This window comes from Ictidomys tridecemlineatus, chromosome 8 (genome assembly GCF_052094955.1).
Source record: "Ictidomys tridecemlineatus isolate mIctTri1 chromosome 8, mIctTri1.hap1, whole genome shotgun sequence".
Taxonomy (NCBI): domain Eukaryota; kingdom Metazoa; phylum Chordata; class Mammalia; order Rodentia; family Sciuridae; genus Ictidomys; species Ictidomys tridecemlineatus.
Window position 1 is genome coordinate 119,537,116 of NC_135484.1, and position 18,018 is coordinate 119,555,133.

Sequence of the window (18,018 nt, forward strand, 5' to 3'; positions counted from 1 at the left end):
TTCTACCATTGAGCTACATTCCAAGTCCTTTCTATTTTTTGAGACTGGGTATCACTAAGTTGTTCAGGCTGGACTGGAACTTGTGCACTTCCTGCCTCAGCCTCCAGAGTTGCTGGGATCGTATGCATGTGCTACTATGTGCCTAGCCAGTTGTCATGTCTTAATATCCCCTCAACATTTATAAAACCTGTTCCATCTTTTAATGTCATTTGGACTTAAAAGAGAAAGAACACAAGTTTTGGAGTCAGATGAGCTTAATGCTAATTCTACCACTTTTTAGTTGTGTAGCTTTGGACAGGTTTTGAAATTACTTATTGGCCTTAGTTTTTTTCATCTGCATAATGGATTCCATCATCTGCCTTTGGACAGATGTTGGTGGTGCAGGGGCAGGAAAGTATGTTTGATCCCTTTTCTTACCCTTCTTAAGGGGCATCACCCACACTCATATAAGACAGGAAAAAAAAAAAGGACAGGTTAACAAGGGAAAAGCATAACAAATTTATTTAATCAAAATTTTACATGACACCAGTGACTTCAGAAATGAAGATGTAAATATCAGGAAAAACTGTCCATTTTTATGCTTGGAGTTGATGAAGAAAAATGAAGAGCGATGTAGAAATGTGACTGGGTAAAAGAGGGTATGACCTGATAGACACAGAGCAGGAAAACTCAGCAGGCCTGTTCAGCTTCTTGTTGGCCCGTGTGGTATTCCTGTTCTTGGGTTTGGGGCAGGAGCCCTCTGGAATGAGGGTCTCATGATTCACTGCCACAGGATTTCTTTATGGCCGGCTCTTACACAAAAGGGTGTGTGTGTGTGTGTAGGCTTGAATAATATTTCTAAGTTTTTACAGCTGGCTTTGTGGAAGGATTCTAGTTTCTATGACCCATCTTAAAGGAGAGGAGTCTGGTTTTTATGACTCACTTTAGCAGTAGGACAGGACAAGAGAAAGGCAGAGAGCCTGGCTTCTGAAGCCTATTTCTTTCAGTTTGAAGCACTTATTCAGCATGCCAAAGCATCATTCTTTGGAGTATTGTGGTCCGAGCCCCCAACAAGATTACTGATGGTAGGAAAAGGGCTGGTTAACACCTTGCCAGTATTCAAAAAGACAGTGATTTTCTTTTTACTACTGTGTGCACTTCCATAGCGCTGTCCTGATCCCCCTGTTCATAGCAGTTCTCATAAAGCCCAAATTCCTAACCTTGGCCTTCTGTGGCCCTTTCTTCACCATGTGCTTCCTCATATGCTGCTTCTACCTCAGGACACTCATCTTGTCCTGCACATACCAGGCTTTCTGACTTCCCAGTCTCTGGTCAAGCTACTTTGTTTGCCTCTGAAGCCTTTCCATAGCTCTTCACCCACTGAAACCCCATCTGTTCTCTGGGGCATACTCAGATGTGCTCTCCATCCTGTGTTTCCCTTTTCTATATCCAATGTGCCCTACTGTAAAGTTTACTTGGCCTGCCTTCAACCAGTCAATTAACATTGGTCTGTTCCCCTATGGGACTTCAAACTTAAAGTAGCGTTTGTATTTCTTTGGGATACATCATGCTCAGCTGTTCTGCACTGAACAGAATACTTTCCATATCCTTTTCCTAACATAACCCAAACATATCCTCACCCAATCCACTGACCGACCCTCTTGAATCTCACTAGTCTCATTCTCAACCCCAATTCTCAAACTGAAACCTAATGCATCTTTCACTGATACCAACTCCTAGTTCCAGCTTGAGAGCAGGGATACACAATCTTGCACCTCCCCAGTGTTTCTCAGTAGGCACTGAATCACCCCTGGGGGATCCCTGTGGCCCCTCCCAGCCCCCACAGTGGTGGACAGGATGCCTGCTACCTGGCACCAGGGGGTCAGAGGAAGCCAGGGCCTCTAGGGCTCAGTATTTTTATCAGCCTAGGAAACAAGAGACATAGAAACGGAAATCATGTGGTCAGAGAAAGTGAACAGCCCTCATCTCAGGGGAACCCCCATCAGGGCTGGGGGCCAGACACCAGGGAGGGATGCTGAAAAGAGGGAGGTCTGGGGATCCATGTGTCAGGGGTTATCTTGCTTTGGTTTTATATAACTCTGTTCAGAGAAGATGATGATGTACTTAAAAACTAGAGATATCTGAATAGAAAAACAAATGTGGACACCAAAGTTCTCTCTCAATTGCCAGCTCAGGGACCCTAACCCCAACTCCCCCCAACTGCAAACCTGGGCTCTTTGCATGCCACTTCCGAAATCTCCGGTCTGTGAGAGGAACTGGACGCCTGGGTTGCTCACAGTTCGAAGTCTCTTCTCTGAATCACAGCAGCTTCCTCTCACAGGATCTTTCTCACCAGCCTCTTCCCCTCCTGTCCCAGGACATTGGCCTGGTTCTCTAAAGCCTTGGGCCTCTTCCTAACTTCAGGTTTTCTATCTTCTCCAGGGTCTCAGGCCCATCCCATGTCCCCAGTGTCTTCCTCTCCCTATCCTTTACCACCCCCCACTTGCATTCCTAGGATCTCTTGTATAGACCTGGGCTTGGGCTTGAGTCCTGATGATTAAGTTTTTGACTGGAAAGATTTTCATGTGGACATGCACACACCAGTGCGCATCTGTACTTTTTCCTTTCAGTCCTGCCCTTTCTTTCTTCAAGTTCCCAGTTGTGTTCTGGGCGACGGCAGGTGGGCTAGGCCTATACTTCCTTATTTCCAGGAAGTTGGAGTAGGAGCCAAGTTGGAACAGTGGGAGAGATGGAGCCCCCTCTCTTTGTGGGAATCCTGAGTCCTCTTCCTCCATTCCTCAGAACTTCAACTATGAATTTTCGCAAAAAGAGATGTTTATGTGACAGACCAAGCCTGAGCTGCCCAGAGATAAGACTGGGTTTGGGATGGGGCAGAAGTTGGATGGAAGAGGGCTCCACAGGAGGGACGGGACTAAGAGGCTTGAGGGCAAAGCTAGCTGGGAGCTCAACAGCCCATCTAACCATAGGGGTGGATCTCTGGTTGCCCAAGAACAGACAACCCAGGTTACATAATTTGGCTCTTTCCGCCTCCTTCCGCTGCATCTAATTTTAGCAACCGAAATTCCCTCCCCCACAGGGCTTTTCCTCCATCCATCCTGCTTCTCTCTTCCACCTTTGGTCTCCTCATGGTCCCCAGCCCTAGCTGCCCCCTACTCGATCTTTCAGTGACTCAGCAAAGGGAAAGCCCTGTGTTAGGGGGAGGGGGTGTCAAGTGGGGAGAAGGATGTGGTTCTGCTTGGTTAGGTGGGGGTGGTGGTGGTGGAGGGAAACTGGTTTTGTTCCCTTTTTTGGCCTATGTTCACATCTGTTTCTCCAGCCACAGAATGCAGAGTGGACAGAACCCCAGTGTAGGGAGCAGAGTGATGAGGCTGGGGTAAACTAGGCTTTCTGAGGGCTGACCTTGAGAGTAGGCAAGCAGAGGGCTCTGGTCTCCAGCTGATGGCACATATTAGTGCGTGCGTGCTTGTTGCAGTTGTGTAGGAGCTGTGGGTTTCGGCTGGCGGGTGGGAAAGGAGATGTCATGGGTGATGAAAACCATACTGATGGAAAAAGGCAGAGGAGACTCTGGGAGTGAGATGTGGAACCAGGTCTTATTAGGAAATGGCAGAGTCAAGAGCAGCGGTAGAGGCCCATTTGCCACCACCCCCGCTAGTTACAAGTTTCGATCCCACCCATATCCTCTCCACGTGGCATGTGCCTCTTCCTTTTGCGTCCCCATCCCTGACCTTACCCTTTCTCCTGCCCACCCCTGAGCCTGCATCCCCACAGTTTCTTGTTCTTTCACTAGAGTTACTTGAGGGCTTCTGCATGGCGATTGAGGGCCTGAGAAAGGGCTGTCACAGCTCCCATTACACGACCCAGCTCCCAGGTCTCAATCTGGCTCCGGAATCGCTGCAGGAATCGGTCAGGGTGCCAGCGAACCTGCTGAACCCTCAAGTACCTTCTTAGAGCTCCCTGTTCCTCCAATGGGGGACCCCTGGCCACCAGGGCTGCAGCCATGGCCTCTGGGTCCCCTCCCCCAGGGCAGGGCCAGGGCACATCGCCAAAGCGCCAGAGGCTACCCCTTCCCACCCCTCTGGGCTGCTCTGCCCTGGGCCCAGCCCTGGCTGGCTCAGGCCCTTGGTCCCCTTGAGCCTCCTGGGCCCTCCTGGCTCGGCTCTCACGCAGTTCTTCTTCCTTGGCTCGGGCTCGCTCTCGGAAGAGACGCTGTTCTTCCTCCTGTTGTTGCCAGCTGTGACTGGAAGTCTCAGCTCTTGGGGGTCGGCGGGATCCCTCTGCTTCCCGCTGTTGCTGTTGGCGCTTCTGGGCATGTTCCCGGGCCAGGCGATCTGACCAGGCTGAGAAGGACTCAGGTTCCTGGGTCTCACGGGAAGCATCATCTGGTTGGGAAGGGAGATGGGATAGTTGAAGAAAGGCTGTGAGAAGATGATGGGGCAGGAGAGGCAAGGAAGTATGGTGGGGGCGGGGGGCAGGCAGAGGAACCCAGGGTGAAGCGTTCATGCAGGGAGACTGGAAAAATGACCGATGGGGGAAGAGTAACTGTGGAAGGCGATAAATTCCTCACCTTCAAACCTCCCAATGACCTCCTGCCACTCATCCTCCAGCTCGCCTTGCAGCTTCTGCCTCCATTCCCGCTCTTTGGAAGCCTCATCTTCTTCCTCCTCTTCAGCAGAATCCCATGGGGGGCCCCAACCCAGAATTTGCCCAGGAGTCTCCCCATCCTTATTCTTTATTCCCATGGCAGAGGGACAGCGACTCAGCAGTGGTAGGAAGAAGTCTGTGTAGGCTATGGGTGGGGAAAAAACAGCAGAAATTAGCAGGGACTCCAAAACTCAGCAGGACCTCAATCTTGGAATTATGCTAGTCACTCATACTCCCTTGGTTTAGCACAACAGAAAGGATGGCCCATCTGGGTGCCTCTTGAGTATTAGGAAAAAAAATCCCTGACAAATATTCACTGTTAGTTTACATGCACTATAAGATTGATAGTTTAAAATGCTCTGACCTGGGTTCCCACAAACTATTTTGGTGGGCTCAGAGTTCTACTGTGTCAAATGACATTGAAAAAAAAATTTTTTTGTAGTTGTAGATGGACAGAATGCCTTTATTTTGTTTATTTTTATGTGGTACTGAGGATCGAACCCAGTGCCTCAGGCATGCTAGGCAAGCGCTCTACACTGAACTACAGCCCTAGCCCATCAAATGACATTTTTGGGATCTGTCTCTAGCTAGGGTTACATCAAAGTCCTTTCACTGTATTTTTACTTTTGGCTTGAAAATGCTATCACTACATATCCCCTGTTGTGTTTCTCACCCCAAATTATAGATCAGACTGGCAAAATATCTGAAAGCCCTATTCTGTACCACTATAAATACACAACAATATTTCACATCACTTTTTTGTTATTAAAGCAAGTTTATTTATTTATTTATTTATTCATTCATTCATTCATTTATTTATTTTTCAGTTGTGGGGATTGAACCCAGGGCCTCTCACATGCTAGGTAAGCACTCTACTACTGAGCTACATCCCCAGTCCCTCATATCACTTTTTAATATATTGAATAAAATACATGTTTTTAGGGTAATTTCTCTCAGCTAGCCTTCCCCAAGAGACAACAGAAATGAAGCAAAGGCCAGCAATGAGTTGATCCACATAAATGTGTTCAGGAGCCAGGCAGATGGCACATACCTGTAATCCTAGCCACTCAAGAGGCTAAGGCAGGAGAAGCACAAGTTTGAGGCCAGTCTGGGCAACTTAGCAAGATCCTATCTCAAAATAAAAATAAAAAAGCTGGAGATGTAACTCAGTGGTAGTAGAGTGCTTGCCTAACATGTGTAAAGCCCTGGGTTCAACTGGAAAAAACAAGCTCTTTCCAAATGACTATTCACCTAAGGCAGTGTAAGGGGCCTAAGACACAGAGCCTCTCTCAGGAGCTGGTAGGAAGGAGAACAGGGACTGACATTCCCAAGCATCCCTTTTCCTGAACCTTGACCTCACTACCTATGTTCCAGGGCCAGTAGAGTGCAGTGCTGCTTGTTTCACTCCAACCCAGGCGCCCTATTCTGGGACAAGCTCACTTTCTGTGGCCACCAACCACCTCTTTCGCTCAGAGGACAAAGGGAGGTAAGTGAGGCAGCCTCCCTTCCTGTGAACCTACTTTTTCCTAGGGTAGGAGAAATGGGTCGGCAGGCCTTACATCTTTATTTGGTGGTGCTAGAAAGCACTGCTTCCCTGGCAGAAGGATGGCACAGGGAAAGGATTGACCTGTCACTACCAGAAAGTCAAGGAAACAAATGGGTCCATCTTTGGTTAGCTAAGGCCCCCAAACTGATACTCAAACTATATCAGGGTGAGGGGAATGGGCACTTCTCCTTAGTATTGCTGCTGTGACCTGTCACAAGCCCTCTTGACTTCCCACCCAGCAAGTACTTGGTCCTGTCTCTCAACTGCTTATTCCCACCAGGGCTCACTGCAAGGGTGTGTATGTGTTCCTTAGACTTGCACTTTTTTTTTTTTTTTTTAATTCATAGATTTTTCTTTTTTTCTTCTTCTTCTTTTTTTTTAATGGTACCAGGGATTGAACTCAGGGGCATTCAACCACTGAGACACATCCCTGGCCCTATTTTGTATTTTATTTAGAGACAGGGTCTACTGAGTTGCTTAGTGCCATGCTGTTGCTGAGGCTGGCTTTGAACTCACGATCCTCCTGCCTCAGCCTCTTTAGCAGCTGGAATTACAGGAATGTGCCATTATGCCTGGCTAATTCATAGATTTTTAAGGAGTAAGGCTTCCAATTAGAAAAACATGATCAGTAAAATATGTTACAGAATATCTTACAATCACTATAAATGATGTTTGTTTGTGAAAAGAGCTGGCTACAAAACTGCTTATGGGATCTGATAACTGTTAAAAATAGAGAGAAAGACACACACACATACACACACACACACGAGGGAAAGAGAGAGAGAGAGAGAGAGAGAGAGAGAGAGAGAGAGAGAGAGAGAGAGAGCGCGCGCGAGAGCGATTAAGTTGGGTGTATGCCTATAGTCCCAGCTACTCAGGAGGCTGGAATAAGAAGGATCATTTAAGCCCAGAAAGACCAGCTTGGGTGACATAGTGAGAACCCATCTCTAAACAAACAATTTTAAAAAAGAAAAAAAAAAAAAAAGAGACAAAAATCATATAATTGAAGAAAACAGACTGGAAAAAATAAGTAAAAATTCTTATCTCTCGATAGTAAGACTACTGGGTTTCCTTCCAATTTTATTTAATTGATATTTTAATGTGAAAGGGCTAAGACTAAATAGAAAATTTCTTTACTTTTTAAAGAAGGAATAAATAAGAGCTACTAACAGTTTATTGCTAAATTATAGCTATTAACAGTTTCCAGTCCTGTCTTGGTGTACATTAATGCATACATATGGTAAATTTACTCAAAGATATGTGAGCCACACTATACATATTATTTGACAACTTTTTTTTTTTTTAACATCTCATTCATATTTTTCCAAAGGAATACAAAATCCACTTCATTCTTTTTGATGACTATGTAGTTAGTGTTCCACTGTGTGTACAAAACAAACAAATCTCCTCACCCCTGACAGACTTTGTTTTCAAAACTATTGTTTTTATACATATATCTCTGGGGACTTGTTACAGTATTTGCGTGGGATAGATTTTCAGAAGTGGAAATTCTGAGTCAGTCAAAAAAATGTGCAAAACAAAAAAGAAAAGGAAAAAAAGCATATATGCAATTCTGCTAAATTGTTTTCAATATTTGTTTGTGCCAAGAATACATAAATAAGTCTGTTTTCCTTTGCCAAAAATGTTATCATCTTTCCTTAAAATTTATTTTTAATTGGTGCGTTACAGTTATACATAAAAGTGGAATTCATTGCCTCACACATGCCACAATCCCAGCCCCCCAATTTTAATTTTTTATTTTCAGACAGGGTCTTGCCTTATTGCTGAGGCTGGCCTCAAACTTGCAATCCTCCTGCCTTAGCCTCCCAAGTCACTGGGATTACAGGCCTGTACTACTATGCCTGCTACATCATCATTTTATTTTTAAAGAAATAAAACTATCACAGATAAAGCTGACTTTCTTTGATACTGCCTTCTAAGTTGTATTTATGGGAAGGGGTTACAGAATCTATTTAATTATTTATTTTTAAATTTACATACATACACACTTTAGTTGTTGACAGTTTTTAAAAAGTTTTTAAAAAATTTATTTATTATTTTTTAGTAGTAGTTGGACACGATAGCTTTATTTCACTTATTTATATGTGGTGCTGAGGATAGAACCCAGGGTTTTGCAAATGCGAGGAGAGTGCTCTACTGCTGAGCCACAACCCCAGCCTCAAGTTGTTTTTTTTTTTTTTTTAAATATTTTTATCTTTTAGTTGTAGTTGGACACAATACCTTTATTTTATTTATTTATGTGTGGTGCTGAGGATCGAACCCAGGGCCTCACACGTGCTAGGCAAGAGCTTTGCCACTGAGCCACAACCTCAGACCCAACCCCAAGTTTTAAAAAAATCTTTTTGTAGTTGTAGATGGGCAGAATGCCTTTCTTTCTTTATTTTTTAGTTGTAGTTGGACACAATACCTTTATTTCACTTATTTATTTTTATGTGGTGCTGAGGATTGAACCTAGTGTCTTATGCATGCTAGGCAAGTACTCTGCCTCTGAGCTATAGCCCCAGCCCGATAGACCTTTATTTTATTTATTTATATGTAGTGCTGAGAATTGAACCAAGTGCCTCACACATGCTAGGCAAGCACTCTACCACTGAGCTACAACTGCAGCCCTAGAATTTATTTTTATAAGAAACAAAGTCTCACTATACTGTCTAGGCTGGCCCCAAATGATCCTCCAAGTAGCTAGTACTGTAGAGGATCACCACATGCTTAGCTCTGGAATTTCAAGTTAGGTGTGAGGTAGGACTCTTTTTTTCTCTAGATAAGCCAAATGGTTCAAAATCATTTATTAAACATTTTATATTCTTCTAGCATTTGAAATGCCACATTTATCATCAATTTATCAGTATAGATCAATGTTTCCCAGTGTTCATTAATTAATATGTTGTACATCCATACTAGGAAAAATAAACATGAAAAACTTTTGTGGAATAAAAAATTTACTTTGTCTAAGTGATGGAGGCACTTGCTCCTTCCTTATCCATAAAAAGGCATGATTTTTACCTTATAGGTACAGACATATAACTGGTAAAAAGAATGCAATGTTTTTCTTTTTTATGGTGTTGGGGATCAAACCAAGGTTCTTGCACATACTATCAATGAGCCATACCCCAGCCCTGAACACAATTTCTAAAAATGCAAGTATCACAGATGGGCAGAGCAGTGTGTGCTTATTATCCCAACTTTTTGGGAGACGAAGGTGGGAGGATCATTTAAGCCCAGAAGCTCAAGACCAGCCTATTTAAAAAGACAAAAAAATAGTATCAAAATTTTATACTGAGTGAAGATTAACTGAGGCCCAGAGGAGGAAAAGGTAAAAGTCAGTGAGGCAGTCAGAGAGAGCTTCAAGAAGGAGGTGGGGCTTGAGCTGGTAAGGGAGGATAAGCTTAGCAAAGTGGAAATTAGGAAAGCAACATTTAAGAGACAAACAGATTTGTAAAAGATGTGTTTAGGGTCATTGAAGACAGAGCCACATAGCTGGAGTCATGGGTCTGTGGCTAGGCAGCAAGAGGTAAGGCTGGAAAGGCAAGTGGAACATAAACCGGATGCTCAGTCATTGTAAAATGGGGTCAAAGCTTGTTTCTACTGCACAGATCAAAGTGAGTAATTGATGTTGAATGTCTGGTACTATGTTAGCACACAGCAAAAGTGCAGTGAATGTTATATTTAAAAAAGAAGAAACAGACTGGCTTTGACTTTTATTCATTTTGTAAAAGACTGACAAAATGACCCCCTGCTTCTCAGTGTTCACAAATTCTTGTTCTATGTAAAGGATGGTTATTGTTTCATTAAGGTATGTTTACTTAGGGGGTAATCTGGCAGCTAAGACCACTTTCCCATTAAGTGATGGGTTCTAAAAGAAGTCATCCAAAGCCTAAAAGGTAGGAGCCCTTCACTTGCATCTTACTGGGTATAACTCAGCCAGCTGTTCCAGTATGAACTGGAGCATCCCTCAGACTTAACATGGGAATTAAGGGAAAAAAATCCTGGCAGGGGATTATGGGCCATTTAATCTGTTCAAAGAAGATCCTTTCATTTTACTAAGGCAGGTGGTTTCTAAAGTAGTTAGCTGGATGAGAAGGGCCTTCTAACACAGGTATTAGAAGGCCACCTCGTGGCAGAGCTGGCAAGAGACTGGGGGAAATAAATCCTGAGAAGACACCAAGTTACGGGAGTGAAAGCGGTAGTCCCCCTTTAGAATCCAATCACCTCACAGCTTTGAGATTTCAGGCTAGTTCCTAACCTCTGGGCCCCCCTTTCCTCATCTGTAAATTGTATAATATCAATCTTACATACTTCTTAGAATTCAGTATAATGAAGGAAATGTCTACCACATCATTATGAACATTTTTATTACTCAAAAAGCCTTAATGAATTATATAAAAATAACATACATATCATTTAGGGGGTGTCAAAACTGCACCAAATGTTTGGCTCACTTACTCATCACAATTCCCATTTTAGAGAGGCAAATTAGGCTCAGAGGTTATGTTGCACGTCTCTGTCCTCCGTAGAGCTGAGATCTATCTGGAAGCAGCTCTGCCTTGTGGTAGTCTGCTTTGTTGCCTTCCAAAGCCCTGCCTGTTACAATATCAGCCAGCCAGTTAGATACCTGTACTTGGTAAGCCTCCCCTCTGTTTTTAAATTAAAAACAAACAAACAAAACAAAAACAAAAAACAAAACAAAACATAACAACCAAGTCGGTTCGGAAGCACATGCCTATAATCCTAGCTACTTGGGAGCCTGAGGCAGGAGGATCATGAGTTCAAGGCCAGCCTGGACAATTACAGTAAGATTGTTTCAAAATAAAAGCTGGGGATATAGATCAGTGGCAAAGTCCCCTGTTCAATCCCCAGTACCAAAAATAAAATAAAATAAAAAATTAAAATATACCAGCTATCTCACTTGATATCCTGAGAGGATACCAAGTTATGGGAGTGAAAGCAACTTATGTTAAGCACAATTAAAAGGAATTTAAGATCGTATGGGAGAAGAAGGGGTTCCTGTACATACCTGGAAACCTGAGGATGGAAAAATAGCAAATCAAATTAAACTAGCATTGTTCATCTGAACAAAGAGGCTTTCCTCTTACTCTAGAAGGAAATCTCTAGATGTAGAAAGGGGTTTCACCTTTGATTTTGGTAAGCTATATTGCTACAGAGCTGTTACCACTGCAACTGCAATATAAACAGGTTCCACATCTTTATCTCTCAGGATCAAAGGTTTTTCAAAACTCAGATGTTTTGAGATTTGATAGAACTGATCTCAAAATACATATACTGTAGATTAGGTATCCCAGGGGAGTCTGGGCAGCCCTAGTAACCAAACACATCAATGTTTCTGGTATGAAATCTCTGAATATTGACATCAGTGGGATAAAAAAAATCAGAGATAGCCTCACTTTAGTTCGGATTACGTTTTTGTCACCAAATGAGTTTTAGTGGCAAACTGATAAAAACTTGTTCCCAGAGTGTTTCTGAGGTTCAGAATTGTGTGTAAGGGAGTATGTACTTGTTGATAACAATAGGAACAACCACTACCAGCATCTACCAAGTGCTTATCATGTACCAGGCATTCTAATTATGCATTATGTTGATTGATTCTCAAAATATACGTCACAGCCTGAATATGAATGTGGGCGTAATCACTATATAATTCCATAATGTATAACACAAGACACTACATAATTAGGCTGCTTGGATTACAATCCCTGTTCTACAAGTGAATAGCTGTATAAGTCTGGAAAATGATTTAACTTCTCTGTGCCTAGTTTCCTCATCAGGAAAGTGGGGTAAAATATCCATACTTATTACCTTGTAGAGTTATTGTGAGGATTAAATCAGTTGAGAAATATAGGGTACACAGTAAAGGTTGTTATTTTAATTCTGCTCATTGGCAAACTAAGCCTCAGGACAACTTAATAACTGAATACACAGCTATTAAGTGTGCAGCTGGGGATTTGAACTCAGGCAATCCAACTTCAAAGCCTACCTTCTATTCTATTTTTGTGCTAAACACAACCAGTCAAGAAACAAAGTAGCTACTAAACTGCAAAGATGTGAAATTCGAAGAGTAGTTGCTGTTTTGGGAATGCCAGGCTCTTTAGACAATGGTATTTCAGTAATGTAAAGGCACAAACCATCTCCACACGCCAACCTTGTCAGTTGCCTCCCTAGGTTCAACTGACCAAATAACTAGCTTGTTTCCCAGCTACTAGTTGGCCTTCACTTCTGATGACCATCACTCATGACCTTGTTACCCACGAGGCTGACTCACCATCGGGGCCCTGGCGGGCAGCAGCGTGCAGCGCCGTGTCCCCATGGCGGTCCTGGTGGGCAGGGTCAGCCCCAAGGCGAAGCAGCAGGCACAAGGCAGGAGCATCATGGCGGGCACAGGCCCGATGCAGTGGTGGGGGCTGCCCAGCATCCACATCAAGGCCTGGGTGTCGCTGGAGAAGGGCCTGGGCCCGGACCAGCCGTCCTGCAGACAAGTAACGACGGAAGCGACGCTCTCTGCGTTGACGGCGGGAAGTGGAGGCCATGGAACTCTTGGGCTAAGAAGGGAAGAAAGGCAGCAGTCAGGACTCCAGCCTTGGCTGGTCCCTCCCCCTCCATCTCAGACATTCCCTCCTTTCTCCTTTTAGTTCCCTGTTTCTTTTCACAACTCCAGTAAAAAATGAGGCCTATTGTACTCTTATCCTTTACCAGATTATAGGTTCGAAAAAATTTTTGAGTGGGGTTAGGGTCACAGATTTAATTTTTTTACGTAAAATTTGAGAAAAAGATGCATAATTAATTGCTTTAAGGTTCAAAAGCCCAGGTAAAAATTTGTTTATAATTGATTTTGAAAAAACGAATAGGGCCTGATGGTGGAAATTTTATCAGGAGAAACTTGAATTTAAAAGTCACAATTTCCAATAATGATCTAGAAATTGAATATAATGTACCCGGCAAACAGATGTAGAGGCTTCTTCCTCTGGGACCTGGGGGGAGGGGTTATTCATCAGACCAGCCCCCCCCCCGCCCCCCAAGTACCCCCAGAGCTGTAGGCCCGAGGCCTGTGTTTAAGACGCTCCGAGAAGGGAGGCGGGAAGGGCGGAGACACTCCAGGCTGGCGGAAATGGCGCAAGCACAGACGAAGGTTTAGGGCGGAAATGAAGTGTAAGGCGCATTGTCGGAAGTCGTTCTGCCCCGAACCGGTAGTTACTCGGTTATGCCTCCGGAGGGAACTGGAACTTAAGACAAAGGTTCCTCCATAAACCGGAAGACAGGATGAGAAGCCGAGGCGAAGGCGGGGTAAAAAAGGAGGGCTACCCTGTCCTCACTCAACTGGGAGGAGAAAGGGCATGGTTCGGTGATGGATGGAAAGATAAAAAGATAAAGAAAAGAGGGGAGGTAAAGATAAGATAAAAATCATAGTGAAAATGCAAAACCAAAACCACAATTAAACCCAGAACAGGGATAGATCAGTAGAGAAAAACGGACACGATAAGACATAAAAAGACAACGGTAACTGTAGCAAAGGCAAATGAGATAAGAGAGATCATTACAGAAATTTGGACTTTGGAAACATGTAGGAAAAGATGGAGATAGAGGGGAGAAAAAAGAGAAGTCCAGTACATCTCTTTTCCAGCACGCGTCACATGATAACATCCTTACCTTCTCATCTCATTTTCATTCCCTCTGTGCCTCTGAGACCACTGATCAAGTTCTCCTCCTCCCACCCAAATATTCCCAAATATTCCTCCCTTATCAGCCTCTATTCCCATCCCTAGACTTTGGTGACTGGAAAGATCTATACCTGTAGAGAAGTTAACCGGCAGGTTTGGACCTGGTCTCTGCTGCTCCCAAGCGGTCCTTTTGGGTACTGCCTGAGAGAGAGGTAGGAGAGGAGGACCATCATCAGTGGGAGGATCAGATTGGGGGAGACAACCAATGCAGGAGACTGAGTGAAAAGGGGAGCACTAAGACCCAGGGGTAGTGGAGGACTGCAGCAACGAGCTGGAGGAGGAGTAGCAGTAGGCATTGGGGGTGGGGGAAGCCATCTGATACCTTGGTCCCCTACGAAACAGCATCAGCTCTAAGGACGGAAATGGCCAGTCAGTCCCAGGGTATCCAGCAGCTCCTGCAAGCTGAGAAGCGGGCTGCTGAGAAGGTAGCAGATGCCAGAAAGAGTGAGTCGCCTCTCCCTTAGAAATCTGGAAGGAAAATAAGGATGGAGATTAGCAAACTCAAGGCTTTCAGGTCGAGAGAGCTGGGTGCTGAATGTTGGTTAGGAGGGAAGAAATCGGTGGGTATTAGAATCTAACACTTTTTGGCTGAGAGAAGGCCAAACAACTTTCTGGAAGGGATTGACCCCTAATATCACAGTTGGTGGGGGATCTATCCTACCCACTGTCTTTTCTTCTGCCTCCAGGAAAGGCTCGGAGGCTGAAGCAGGCAAAGGAAGAGGCACAGATGGAAGTGGAGCAGTACCGCAGAGAGCGAGAGCAGGAATTCCAGAGCAAGCAGCAGGCGGTGAGTTGTGCAGTGGGGGGAGTTTGGACAGCACCCACCCAGTTGCAAGTTGGTGGGAGCATGTTGTGAGGTGTGTACAAGTGACTAGGCAAGAAAATACGATGGTAGAGGGCTTAGGGGACTCTGGCAAGGCTCATAGTGTTGGTAAAGCTTTGAGATGATATGTAAGAGAGTCTGGCAGTTTGAAGGACATGAACAGCTTGGGGGCCAGGGGAATCTCCACAATCTGTGTGGGGTATGATAACATTTAGGGTGAGGGCAGAGTTTTATGGTCAGGGGTGGTGAGGTGGTGGGGACTTTACAATCCCTGTTTTAGGATGAGGTTGCATGTCTGTTCTTAGAGAACAGGGGATTGTGTTGATCTCTTTGATATCTGGCTATTTCTGTGGGATGGGGACAGTTTATGAAAAGGCCTTTCTTTTTGGCTTGCTCAGGATCTTCCTCTCCACATGCCTGGACCTTTCTCTCTTCTGCTTTTTTCTTTCTCTCCTCCACCCCTTTTCCCATCCCCCAGGCCATGGGCTCCCAGGGGAACCTGTCAGCTGAAGTGGAGCAGGCCACAAGGCGCCAGGTACAGGGCATGCAGAGCTCCCAGCAGAGAAACCGGGAGCGTGTCCTGGCTCAGCTTCTTGGCATGGTCTGCGATGTCAGGCCCCAGGTCCACCCCAACTACCGGATCACTGCCTAGGATCCACCATGGGGTCTGATTCCTCCAGCCAGTTCTCCTCCTCAAAGAAATCTCCCAAGTCAAATCACCTTCCCTTGCCTAGCATGCATAAGCCTTGGGTTCAATTCCTAGTGCCACCAAAAGAAAAAAAAATCACCTCTCCATTCTTTGGAAAATCTGGGAACCAGAATCCAATATTCTCCTGTGAAACTTATAAATATTCTGCTCAAACCTGATTTTATTTATTTTTTCAATTTATGTTTTTTAATCCTCACTGGATCCTTGTAAGTAAGTCATTCCTTTCCTTCATGTGAAGTGTGGAACATGGAGAAGTAGGGACATGGAAAGCCCCGTAACTTCAGAAAATGGCAGATTTGAGTTCCTTTCTCAACCCTGCCACTTGTTGACCATGCAATTAGGACAGGCTACTTAATCTGGAATCCTCAATGTTCTCCTCTGTAAAAACTGAAATAATAATGCCTACCTTGTGAGATTGCTTCAACAATTAGGAATCATTCTGTTATCAAAACCTAAATACTGCTGTTTCCTGACTTCTGCCAGTGACTCTTTAATTTTACTCATTTTATTCTGTGTCCCTAATAATTCTCTGAAGAATTGTTCTTCTTACCTTTGCTTTCCCCAGAGACCTTATGGTCTCTGAAAAGAGTAAATGAACTGGGCCCAGTGGCATATGCTTGTAATCCTAGCTACTTGGGAAGCTGAAGCAAGAGGATTGTGAGTTCTGGGCCAACCTTGGCAACTTAGTGAGACCTGTCTCAAAAAAAAAAAAAAAAAATTAAAAGGCTGGGGATGTAGCCTGGCAGCATAGAGACACTAAGTTCAATCCCCAGTATGCCCCCCCCACCGCAAAAAATACTTAATTTAGCCCCTCTATTATGTTCCAGGTAGCTATGGCATCTCTCAGCTTCTCTTTTTGTATCACTTAAGATGGCCTTTCTCTTTATTGGATTCCCCTCTCTTTCTGTTTCCTCAAAGACTACCAGATGCTCACTGCTTCCTGAGATCTAAAGTGATATGTATCCCTCATATGCATGACTTTCCTTTGTGTATCCTTAACACCTTGCTCTCCCTTTGTAACAATAAGAAAGTGTCAATAAAATAACTAAGAGCAAATCAGTTGGTGAGTTGAGCAGCTTCCTTTTGCCTCACTCTCTTGTTCCTTTCAGTCACTCTCTTATTCCATGTGTACATATTCTCGAAACACCAAAAGAGCTGTCCTTCGAAACTTTCTGGAGAAAAATAAGCAAATGGCACTTCATTATTTCTCTAAAGTGCAGAGAAACACATGTGTTTCTTTGCTTTGGAGTCTGAGGATTAGAGACAACAAATGGAAGAGAAAAACTGGAGTGTAGGAACAAGCACTCTTTCCCCTTTTACTTTGTTTTGCACTCAAAGAGTTGACATTATATGTTTATGTGTTGTTTCCTCTGTTATGTAAACTCTGAGCACAGGGCTGTTCACTGCTGTGTCTCCAAGTCCTAGGATAGTAGTTGGCACAGGGTAGGCAGTTGATAAATACTGTGAAATAAATTAAATAATACTTAGGACTCAGAAAACTGCCCTTCTGTGATACCATCCTATGATTATTTCTCTTCACCACAGAGGATAAGCTTGCTTGTCAAGGCCTTGAACTAATGGGGTAATAATCTATACTGTGTTTATTAACAAGATTCTTTAAGCAGAGAGGCAGGATATGATAGAGAATTAGAGATGTTTACATCTTGGCTGTTACCTTAATAGATGTATTTTTTTAAAAATTTTTTAGTTGTAGTTGGACACAATATCTTTATTTCACTTATTTGTTTTTATGTGGTGCTGAATATTGAACCCAGGGTCTCACATGCGTGAGGCAAGCACTCCATCGCTGAGCCACAACCTAAGCCCCTACTAGATGGTTTGCTTTGAATATTTGATTTACTTCTCTATTTGCTTAGCTATAAAATGGGAATAATGGTAGCTACTTCTTAGGGTTAAATAAAGAGGGGGATGTCAAATGTTTTAGGAAAAAAAATCCAGGCTGAACAATAGGGCTGTTGGGGTGGGGCTAAAAACATTCTGCTCTAATGAACAATATTAGAAAGCTTTACAACCAACCCTCAAGCCCTACTATTTATTTTTTTTTAACTGGCAGAATCTAGATCTTGTTTTTTTTTTTTTTTTTAAACAAGGAGAGAAATGAATTACAGAAGATGGGGTAGAGAGAGAAGATGGGAGTGAAGGGGAGGGGGGATAGTAGAGGATAGGAAAGGTAGCAGAATACAACAGTTACTAATATGGCATTATATAAAAATGTGGATGTGTAACCGATGTGATTCTGCAATCTTTGTAATGTTTTGAACAACCAATAAATTTTTTTTTTTTAGTTGTAGATGGATACAGTATTTTATTTATTTTTACTTATGTTGTGCTGAGAACTGAGCCAGTGCCTCACGCATGTGAGGCAAGCACTCAACCACTGAGCTACAGCCCCAGACCATAGGTCCTATTGTTAAAGAGCTGGGACCTTCTGAGAAACTGAGGCAGCATGAAGACCCTCTTGTCAAACCCAATTCTTGTGATCAAGTCAGAAAGATTTCAGATATGTAGCTCAGAGTAACAAGAATGA

General features: G+C 43.7%; 2 protein-coding genes across 6 annotated transcripts; one reads left to right on the forward strand and one right to left on the reverse strand.

Annotated features, from left to right (window-relative positions):
* Nucleotides 1–474: 474 nt before the first annotated feature.
* On the reverse strand, nt 475–14,083 carry Nfkbil1 (NFKB inhibitor like 1). Of its 3 annotated transcripts, none has more exons than XM_013364631.4 (4): nt 14,010–14,083; nt 12,486–12,762; nt 4,565–4,786; nt 475–4,379 (listed from the first exon to the last, which is right to left on the reverse strand). In XM_013364631.4, exons 2-4 carry the CDS (start codon nt 12,748–12,750, stop codon nt 3,790–3,792), a joined length of 1,077 nt encoding a protein of 358 aa, XP_013220085.4. In that variant the 5' UTR covers nt 12,751–12,762; nt 14,010–14,083; the 3' UTR covers nt 475–3,789. The 3 variants fall into 3 exon arrangements, with proteins under 3 accessions (XP_013220085.4, XP_013220086.2, XP_005339073.2); XM_013364632.4 differs by lacking the exon at nt 14,010–14,083 and adding an exon at nt 13,868–14,002; XM_005339016.4 differs by lacking the exon at nt 14,010–14,083 and adding an exon at nt 13,156–13,332.
* Atp6v1g2 (ATPase H+ transporting V1 subunit G2) lies at nt 13,585–16,529 on the forward strand. 3 transcript variants are annotated; one of them, XM_078020297.1, is made up of 3 exons: nt 13,585–13,603; nt 14,625–14,725; nt 15,240–16,529. In XM_078020297.1, the coding sequence occupies exons 2-3, from the start codon at nt 14,666–14,668 to the stop codon at nt 15,411–15,413; spliced, it is 234 nt and encodes a 77-aa protein (XP_077876423.1). In that variant the 5' UTR covers nt 13,585–13,603; nt 14,625–14,665; the 3' UTR covers nt 15,414–16,529. The 3 variants fall into 3 exon arrangements, with proteins under 3 accessions (XP_077876423.1, XP_005339075.1, XP_021591412.1); XM_005339018.5 differs by lacking the exon at nt 13,585–13,603 and adding an exon at nt 14,116–14,382; XM_021735737.3 differs by lacking the exon at nt 13,585–13,603 and adding an exon at nt 14,372–14,498.
* The last annotated feature ends 1,489 nt before the right edge of the window (nt 16,530–18,018 follow it).

Bases quoted from the DNA above. Each gene is read 5' to 3' on its own strand.
- Nfkbil1 (XM_005339016.4), bottom strand. From the start codon at position 13,212: ATGAATAACCCCTCCCCCCAGGTCCCAGAGGAAGAAGCCTCTACATCT. The intron at 12,763-13,155 runs GTACATTATATT...TTCCCTTCTTAG, and splicing joins CCTCTACATCTGTTTGCCGG to CCCAAGAGTTCCATGGCCTC. The intron at 4,787-12,485 runs GTGAGTCAGCCT...CCCCACCCATAG, and splicing joins TGCCCGCCAGGGCCCCGATG to CCTACACAGACTTCTTCCTA.
- Atp6v1g2 (XM_005339018.5), top strand. From the start codon at position 14,301: ATGGCCAGTCAGTCCCAGGGTATCCAGCAGCTCCTGCAAGCTGAGAAG. The intron at 14,383-14,624 runs GTGAGTCGCCTC...TTCTGCCTCCAG, and splicing joins GGTAGCAGATGCCAGAAAGA to GAAAGGCTCGGAGGCTGAAG. The intron at 14,726-15,239 runs GTGAGTTGTGCA...CCCATCCCCCAG, and splicing joins TCCAGAGCAAGCAGCAGGCG to GCCATGGGCTCCCAGGGGAA.